The following is a 10,608-nucleotide window of genomic DNA, read 5'->3' as shown; positions in this document are numbered from 1 at the left end:
CAGCATCTTCATACGCCTATCTGAAATTTCCATCGATGATCTACATAAGTATTATAAACCAAACAACATACTAATTTATTATTATTATTATTATTCAAACAGTATATATACTAATTTTATTATTAATCATAATAATTAACGATCATAATAAATAAAATAACTAATACAATTTTCATTATTAATCGTCATAATTAATTAAATTCGATTACTAATACTGACAATAACAACAACAATATATTAATATCTCCCTATTTCAATTTATTAGGTACAGATTTTTCTTTCTTTTTTTTTAATGTACTATTTTTTCAAATATTTTTTTTCTTTTTTTTAAATAACATACATTACCCAGAGCTTCATCTTCATCACCAGTACAAACAAACAAACATTCATCTCAACAAACAAACATTCATCTCATCTCCATACATACATACATACAAGGTTTATTCCTATTTTTATTTCTATTTCTAACCACCTAATAATAAAATACACATACATATATGTTTAATTTCTAATTTCAACTTAGTGTCATTACAATATATACTGTTAATAAAATTTAAAATTATCACTATCATTATCATTAAATAAAATTATAAAAAAAAAACTTACATGATTTGGATCTCCAAGATAATTAACAATATGAAACTCCGGTTGATTTACTTCTTTAGTTTTCCTTTTTTTTGGCATTTTTTTTTCCTTTCCCTGATCTGTGGTGGTCCAACAATGGTGAAGGAGTGGGGTTGAGAGTAAGTAGAAAGGGAAAGTTGAGAGTGAAAGAGAGAGTGTTGGAGAGTGAAAGAGAGAGGGGTATACGGTAGGGGAAATACAGATAAGGGTCACGGGCCACCAGGGGAGCCAGCTGCATGCGCGACATGTGGCAAGGGGTCACCAATCGGTGCCACCGATTTCAGTACCTCCCGTTCCCAGAAATCGGTCCCACCGATTTCCTTCCCCCCCATCGGTGCCACCGATTTCTTTAGCAGCGCCGTCACATCTCCGTCAAACACCCCAAACCCCCGTAACGTTGAAAAGCACCAACGCCATTCCCATATCAAAATTAAAAAACTCTTTAGAAACGTGAGGGTCTAATGCTTTTATCAATATTAACTAATATTATAGACTAATATTTTGTTTTTATATTTTTAAAATTTAAAATATAATATTTAAAATTTTAAAAATATTTTTATTGATTAAATATTAATTAAAAATAATAAATTTTATTAATTATATAATATTTAATTTATTGTGTGTATTGTAGTCTCACTTAACAATATATGTATATAGTTAAAACAATCACTAAATATATTTTAATGGTATTTAAAATAATTACTAAATATTAAAAAAATGTCACATAAGTTAGGAATTTGTTAAGGTTCAAATCGTCGCTAAATATAGTATAAAAAAACATATTGATAAGTGCTACAACTTAGTAATATGTCTTTACTTTTAAAATCGTCACAAACAACTTAAGGACACTCATTATTAATAGTGGTCTAAAATTATTACTATGTCACCTCACGATCCTTAAATTAGTAACGCTTTCTTAACCATCCCAAAAAAATTAGCGACGATTTAAACATAAAAATAGTTGCAAAAACACTTTTATTATAGTGTACACATCTCTAATCTTTCGTATATACTATTTAAATTACTTCACTTATAATTATACTCTGTAAATAATAAAATAAATAAAAAATTAAACAAAATTTACTTAAATAAAAAATTATTGCATAAAAAATATATAAATATATAATTATTTATGTTTTTATTTATCTATTTAAATTTTTAAAATAGATAAGTTTATAATAATATATATGATTCAATATCTGTCTCACCGACCACGTGTCCCGCACACGCACATGCTGTGCTTTGATAAATCGGCTTGTAATGACATTATCTGCAATATATTCCCTCCTCCCTCATCCAAAAATAAATAAAATAATAAAAGAAGAAGATTGTAATAATTCAGATCCTACCTAAACTTGAAGTTTAATTTCTTAAAATACAATTTCAAATATATGGTATAGCACAAATTTATTTTCTTTTATCTAATGCTTTAATTTCCCCCCTTCATTTATCATTGTGAAAGGCGGCATTGACTTTTTATTCTTGAGTAATATCTCGCGTAGACAACTACAAAATTAAATAATTTTTTGTGAGATCAATTATGTGAGTCTCACCCTTAATAAACCGTTGCTCAATTTAATCACACACACATATATTTCTTTCTCAAGTCTCAGCCTTTTAAAAGTGAAAGTCACACATAATTTTATACTCGTATATATCGTCCCCACAATAAGTTAAAATTAATAATATGCTCATAATTTCACCATAAAAAAATCATAAAAGAATTTTTGAAATTTACCATTTTATAATATTTTGTTGTTTGGTATTAAAATTTTATTTATTGATCAAAGTAATAACGAGAACTTTTTTATTTTATGTTGAATTATTAAAAATAAAATTTCTAAAAATAATTTAAATTATGTGTTTTATATTGTTGTAAAATTTTATAAAACGGCAATCACGTTTTATTTTTTTATAATTAAATTTTTTTATTATAAAATATCAATAAAATTTTGTATTATTACTGTCATAATATAAAATATTAAAATAATTAAATATATTTACATTTTACACTAAAATTATCGATATATAAAAATTTTAGCCTAATAACAAACTAAATGTGGTTAATTTTTTTAGATATTAGATAAAAATTAGTATAATTTTTTAATATTGAAAATTATGGTGTTTTATAAAATTTTGGAAGTTATAACATTCGTAAAGTGTAAATTGTCAGATTAATTTTTTTTTAATTTATAAAAACAATACATAGACTATATATTATATTATTTTAATATTAAATTACAATACACAGAATACATATTGTATTATTTTAATATTAAATTGTAATATATAATTTACATATTGTAAATACACAAATTACATATTATCAATATAACACATTTTTTACGCATTATATTTACACAAAGTAACATTTTCAAAATATTATAAAATTTTATTTTTTGTAACATTAACTAAAACTCTCTTCACTCTTTCGTATTAAAATAATCAACTCTCAAACATAAACTAATCATTTCCGAACATTTACAACCATTTATTGCTTAGAAGTTACAACAGCTGACTACAGCCGTCACTTCAATCAGCAGTTATATCTTATTCTCAATCATTAAATCTTCCTTTATCATATCAATAGCCTAACACCCAAAAGAGTATATAAATATGCCATTCATTTTTCTTCTTGTGACACGTCTTGTTTTTTTTAATGTATCTTAATTACTTAGATTGTTAAGACCGAATGTAATTGCTTTAGCACTTTGGTAATATTACTAATCACCTATATCTTTCTTTTTCATGCTTCACATTAAAGAAAGAAAAGAAATTAGTTCAATTGTTTAAACACAAAATATTAATCATATACATGAAGTAAACCTAATTAATCAGAGATTATTCTTTAAATGAGAGAGTCTAGAAGTGAATAAATTTTGTGGTTTTTAGTTATCAATTAATCATCAATGATATTTTTAATAGTGTGATAAAATTATATTTAATAATATAAAATTATTCAATTTTTTTTATAATTAAATATTGGCCAAAATTTAACAAAAATACTGCCCCTAACACTTCTCTTCTTAAATTCTTTTCATTAGGAAGGAAGTTAAAGAGTATCATGTTTAAACCGAAACAGTTAACTAATTTTTGTTCGCTCTTGAAGAAATCCATTAATCATATATTAGACCATATACATAGCTTGTCTTAAGATAGTATATATATAAATAACGAACTTATTTGTTAAAAAATATAAAAACAATTACTATATTTTTCTATCTTTTATTTATCTGAAAATTAAAATTTAAACAGTGAATAAAATAGATTAATAACTAAAATTCTTAATTCATTTTCTTAATACTTAAATGAGTAAAATTTTTAATATAGATTAATTTAAAAAATTAAAAGAATAAAAAATTCAAAATGTTTTTATTTAAAAATAAAAAAGACAATTAAAAAATGAATTAGACTTCTAATTATTTTTCAATAAAACAATAAGGATATATATATATATATCATAAAACGTTCCTGTAAAAAAAGACTAATGTAATAGGTGACTGATTAATTTTTTTGTTATTATTTGAAACACGTGGTTAGAAAGAAATATCAGAATTTTCAGGAATTAAGAAACAAATGTTACAGAAGTTATAACCAAGACGATTAAGATCTATATAAAGTGGATTAACTTTGTTCTATCTAATTATTAATGACAATGTCAAAAATAACTACATTTTTTTTTAAATATTTGTATGGTAATTCTAAACTTTTTAAATACTGGGTTGAGGTCTTTGTTTCAAAAAAATATATCATAATAGACTCACTCAAATGCAACATCACAACTAACTGAACATACACATACACATACAGATGATCATTAAATACTTGACAGACTATCACCATCAATGAGTACAGTGGCATTTTGAAGTCCCCCAGATCGATCTGCTCAAAGTGTACAGCACAAATTTAAGTATATATTAGAGGAATATAATTGCAATAAAAATTTGTCTACATTATGATTAAATTTGTTCACCAATCTTAAGTAATAATAATGAAGCATTAGTTAGAAGAAAATGTGTTGAAGTAGCACGTGTTTGTGTGTATATATACGTATTTGCCTCTTACAGCGGGCAGTGATTGAAGGCAATTAATAAGGGTTAATAAGAGATTTTGTTATTGGTCCGACAAAGGAATAGGGGTCCATAGAGTTTTGTGCATGCATGTGTGTTGTGTGAATGTGCATATGAAATATGAGTTGAGAGGGAGGGTAGTACTACGTACCACTGTCTCAAACTGTTGCAATGTAACAGAATAATTATTCCTATCCTATCCGTAGAAGGTAAAATACAAGCCCATCAATTATATTGTGGACCACCGTACAACCCTCCCTAACGCGCTAATCACCACCATTTTCATCAAAATGGACAAATTTGTAGGGCATACTCAAGTCAAAGTAGATGCACTATCATCATGTGTCACAAACATAACACTACTCCCATCTCTATCTCCATTTTGCATCATCATTTTTAATTAATTTAACACTACGCACATTCAATTCAATGTTCTTATTTTTTTAAAAAATTAATCTATCATATGAGAATTATTTGTTCAACAAAATTATTAAAAGTTTTGTTAAATAATGTAATAAAAATTTGTTGAATATCAAAATATTCTATTTAAAATTTGTTAATTTCATAGTCTTATGTTATAATAATTAAAACTTTAATATACAAATTGTACAAGCTAATTAACAGAGTTACACTTTCTTTTTGTTGTTAATAATGGATCAAGTTAATTATGGATTGATAGATGCAGTTATACATAGCAGCTTTAGTAGTTTAACTACTTAATTATGATCTAAAGGATAAAGCTGAGAGTTTAATTTCTTGATTTGAGGTCAAGAGGTGTTAGTTTTGGCCGGTAGTGATTTTCATTATTGAGCAGCAGTTTTGTCAGAACTACTTCTAATTAAGTTCTAAGTAATTAACGCATGAGATTATGGTTGGGATTCACATTTATATACTTACCAAAGAAAATGTAAAAAGCTTCATTTGTAAATTTCAACAAATTCATATAAAACTATTTAGAGAGACAGAATTGGAGGCTAAAAGCAATATAATATGCTTCTCTATAACTGGAAATTAAATGTGCCTATTAAACAAAAGTTTAATTTAGGGTTTAATTAACATGCGCTTATTACTACAAACTAAATATTCAGATAACATAAATATCTTTGGAAAAGGAGGAGTTGGGGAAGAATATATGAGAGGAGAATTGGATACTCATCAATCATTCTATGCTAATGTAAACTATAGATGATTCCAAAAACCCAAATGAATTTGTAAACTATAGACTAACACGTGGAAATGGAAGGGTATAAATGATTTACACTTAGCGATTATAGTAAATTGCAGCAGCTATAAGAGAAGAAAAAAATAAATAAGTTAAAGCGTATAAAAGAGGAGAATTGGATACCCATCAATAAATGATTATGCTTACAAGTTCAAAGAGAAAAAATGAGTAATAATATTATTCCAAATCAAAAAATTTCCCACTATAATGGCATATAATATACCAAAAGAATGCTTATTTAATTTCGGTCATTCCAATGCTTTTTTGCTTATAAATCAATCAACATACACTAATCCTTTTAATATAATTGGTGTTTTATTAATTAAAAAAGTAGATATAGATATAGAATTGATAAGCAGGGAACAAGATTAAGCATAAGATGGTGATGAAAGGCTGACAAAATTAAAGCAACATTAATAAGGGGGTGAGGGCAGAAAAGGTTGACCCATTAGAAGGTGATGATGATGATGATGATGATGATGATGAAGTTTCATTCATCTCATTTCTTTTCTTAGTACTGACACCAATGAAGAGGAGAATTGAAGCGCATACATCACTACCTTTGTGAGAGAGAGGGGCAACAACAACAACAACTGCTGCATGCTAGTGTTTTAGGTTCCTTTCAGAGTGAGGTTACTCACACAACTCACAAGATTCCTTCTCTCTAGGGTGGACCCTCCCCTTTCAAGGGTTTATGACTCCATGTGTGATGCTGGCATTTTCTGCTTTCGGAAGGGCCCTCTTCCACTGCAAAAGTTTCACTCACTGTCCCTACAATTTAAGTCTCCCTTTTATTTTCCTTTTCTTTCCTTTCTATATATATACTTCATCATCTCATTCATACTGTTCAAAATTTATTTTTTACCATTTATAAGAAAAGAATGTTTTCTCTACATATTATTTTTCATTTCATATTCTATTATTTACGCACAATATTTATCAAATTAACAGGATTTAATTTCACCAAGAGTAACAAGACAAGAAGATGGATACCATTCACAGTATTTGTGAACTAACCAAATGTCCAAATGTCAACATGAAAAAGAAAAAGACAAAAACCAAACTAATCTTATATGTGCCATTTACACCACCGAAAACATTAAAAACAAGCTGTAAAATAACATAAATTTAAAAATAATATTTGTTTCACATATTTTTTTGTACAACCTTGACTTAATTTAAGGTGTGTCTCTTGTTTATTAATTATTTTGATTTTTGAATCCCGAACCTCTCGCTATCTTAAATTCCTCTTTGATTTCAACTTATTTATTATCTGAAAAAATAAATAAATGTCTATGAAAATTGAAAAATAAAGAAAAAAAGAACATATAATCTTACTGACTATATGCTACAAGAAAGTACGAAACCACCGTTCCCCACCACCCTGTCCATGTGTCATTCTGTGCCGTACGATGCATATTCAAAATTCTTAATACACTGAAAACACAAGAACCGCAATAACCACCGTTACCGGCACCGCCGCCGCCACCAGCGTCCACTTTTCTCCGACAAAACCTGCACTCTCGTTGACCCACACATCCCACGCCATCATTTAGGTGCTACTACACATGCATATTCTTTTTCTGAATGGGGACCCCTTCTGTTTTTTTCTCTTTGCACCTTACATTGTCACTACTCAGCTGAAGCTGTTGCAGCCTTGCTTCCCACTATCTCATAGTTATTACCGCCATTGCCATTCCCACCACCTTCATCCTCTTCATCCTCTTCGTCTCCAGTCTCCTTCTCCTGCTCCTCGTCCTCGTCATCCTCGTCATGGTGCCGCTCCATGGGGTCATTCTCTGCGTCTTCCATGGCCTGAGGAGGCCACTGCTGTTCCGGCCTCACCATCAGCGGCGCCACCATGCTCTGCGGCTTCGGCGCCATATCCAGCTTGTTCTTCTCCCTGTAGAGAGCGTCGAGCTGGTGAAAGTAGGGACAAGTCTTGGAATCTTCTGGCCTCTTCTTGTTGCTTTCTTTGACTTTCTTGAAGTATTTGTTGATGTTCTCCCACTTCTCCTTGCACCTCTTAGCGTTTCTGTTGTACCCGAGCTTCTTCATTGATGATGAGATCTCTTCCCATAACGGCCCCTTTGGCCCGTTTTCTTGGTACTTGGCGTCCATGCTTGTCCTCAGCCGTATCAACGCTTCGACCTCCACCTTCGGCCACCTCGACGAGCTTCCGCCGATCAACTTCTCGCCATTGTTATTGTCAGCACTTTTCACGATTTCCATACTTGTCACTACTTGTTGCTGCTGCGGTACCGTCGGTGCTGACGGTGCCACAGGCTGAGCGGCAACCGGTGCAACAGCAACCTGCGTTACTGGGATAGGTTGTTGCACCGGTACTGGCGGAATCTGTGGTGCATTTGGTTGTGATTGCGGTTGCGGTTGTGGTTGTGGTTGTGGCTGTGGTTGCACAATGCTGATCGTATTATTCAATGCTTGTCCTAGATTGTGCTGTTCGGCTATCTTCTGCAAGAATGACATGACGGCGGCGTCTTTGGCGGCGGCAATGGAGCGTTCCTGAGCGAGAATCTCCCTCTCTCTATTAATCCTTTGCATCTCTTGTAGCCTCCAAGATTCCTCCCTGGCCATGCGATCACGCTCTCGCTTCTCCACGGCTTCGAGGAACCTCTTCTGAAGATCCTCCTGCTTCTCGATGACCTCCGTCATTAGCCTGTGGAAGAAGTCCTTCCACTTGCGCTTCCTCCTCCGCCTTCCATCCATTGATTCGTCGGAGGAAGTGGAGGAAGAGGTGGAGTTGGAGAGGAGATCGGTCGGGATGGTGGTCGTTGATGAAGAAGGGAATAGTAAGGTAGTAGGGTTTGTTGGTTGTGGTGGTGGTGTTGTTTGGTAGGAAGGGATAATTGTTGTTGATGGAACAGTGACATGTGTTGTTGTTGTTGGTGGTGGTGGTGGTGGCGGCGGAGGCGGAGGCGGAGGAGGAGGCATTGGCGTTGGTTTAGGAGATTGATGATGAAGAAGTGTTGTCTGGGACTGATTCTCAAGGGCTTCTAACTGATCAAAGAAGCGGTAAGTTTTGCCATCTGATTTACCAGTTCCCCCCCCCCCCCCCCAACAAAAACAAAAAATGAAATTAAATGAAGGTAAAAGATGAAAAAGGTTTTCCGGGTTTATCTTATTCTTATCTCATCAAATTCAGCTAAAAGACAAAGGGTTAAAAACGCATAAGATAAGCATAAAATAAATGTTATGTGCTGAATTTCAGTAACTGAAAGAGAGAGACTAGATGGGTGAACTTTGTGAGTAGCAAGTTTCTTTTGTTATAGTAAAACAGAATCCTCATGAATTGTGATGATCAACCCAAGAAAAAGAAGAGATAAAATGGGCGCTTAGCTTCCCATCATGAAAAACGCGTGAACCAGAGTTTGGGGATTTTGTAATCTAATATAATCTTTGTGAAGGAATTTCCCACGGGAGTGGGTAACTGAAAATAAAAGGAAGAAATCTTGCTTTTCAAAACTCAATTCAGGTCGGTAACTTATTTGGAAAATAATAGGACATACACAAATCAAAGTGAAATGTTAGAAAAAAGCTAAAAATCATAGATGCTGTTATAGCACACCTCTCAATTCTTTTTTACAATAATTTTATGTCCAAAAGCAACAAGAACAAAAGGAGAATTTTAAGGGTAAAATAAAAAATTAAATTAAATACAAAAAAAACTACAGCAAAAAGAAGCAAATCCAAATGATAGAGAGAGCACCTTAAAAAAAAAAAGAATAGAACAGAAGAAGAAGATAGTGGTGGAAGTCATTTCCAATAATATTAAAAATTGAATCCTCAGATCTCCACATCCCATGATTTTATAAAGAAATGAAATCCCCGGAAACTGATTAAGTGAAGTGAGAAAGTAGAAGTAATGATATTAAAAATGAATAGAATTATGAAAAATGAATGAACCTGGAGACTTGTTCCCACAAAGGACCCTTAACACTTGCCTCTCGAAAGGCAGCTTCCATATCGGAGCGTATCCGTAACAGCGCCAAAGTCTCTTGCCGCGGCCACCGGTTACCGCCGAAGCTGCTGCCACCTTCTTCTATATTCCTCCCTCTTTCATCGTCGCCTGAATTATTTGATCCGCCACCGCCACCTGATGCTGCCACCGCTGCTGCTGCCGCCACTGCATCATCGGAAGCACCACCACTACTTCCTCCACCTCCTAATAGTGCTGAGTCCCCAAGCATGGTTCTCTTTCTCTCTGTCTCGCTCTCTTCCTTCAAAACAGCACCGCAGCAATATTACAGCAGCAGATAGCAAGAGAAAAATAAAAAATATACACACGAAAAAATAAAAAAAATAAAAAAAGGTGAATTCTTCGAATTTTTTTGATGCGGGTTTTTTATTTTTATGTATGTGCGTATTTATATAAATGTGGATGTATATATATGATGAAAGCTCTGTTTCTCTCTCTATCTCTCTATATATATATCTCGGGGTGAATTTTTTTTTTTAATGTTTTTTTGGTGGGATCTGAAGACTTGTTTTCTTATCTATCCTAATAATTAATAGTGAGAATAAATAATGGGCTTTCTTCTTAGCTTTACATTTTTTTTTTACTTTTACGTGTTTCTTTTTCTTCTCTTTTTTAGCAGTGGAATCTTCAGTCACTTTACCTCATATGTAATGTTTTTTGTCTTTTAATTTATTTTTATTTTACTAATTTTAATT

The 10,608-nt window shown here is 31.7% G+C and overlaps 1 protein-coding gene across 1 annotated transcript; it reads right to left on the bottom strand.

Moving 5' to 3' along the window:
* Positions 1–7,166: 7,166 nt before the first annotated feature.
* On the bottom strand, positions 7,167–10,378 carry LOC107467758 (trihelix transcription factor DF1). The gene is made up of 2 exons (XM_052254431.1): positions 9,831–10,378; positions 7,167–9,060 (listed from the first exon to the last, which is right to left on the bottom strand). Exons 1-2 carry the CDS (start codon positions 10,122–10,124, stop codon positions 7,549–7,551), a joined length of 1,806 nt encoding a protein of 601 aa, XP_052110391.1. The 5' UTR covers positions 10,125–10,378; the 3' UTR covers positions 7,167–7,548.
* Positions 10,379–10,608: the final 230 nt, after the last annotated feature.

This window comes from Arachis duranensis, chromosome 9 (assembly GCF_000817695.3).
Source record: "Arachis duranensis cultivar V14167 chromosome 9, aradu.V14167.gnm2.J7QH, whole genome shotgun sequence".
Lineage (NCBI taxonomy): Eukaryota > Viridiplantae > Streptophyta > Magnoliopsida > Fabales > Fabaceae > Arachis > Arachis duranensis.
Note: the sequence above shows the minus strand (reverse complement) of the source record. Positions and strands in the feature narration are given on the sequence as shown.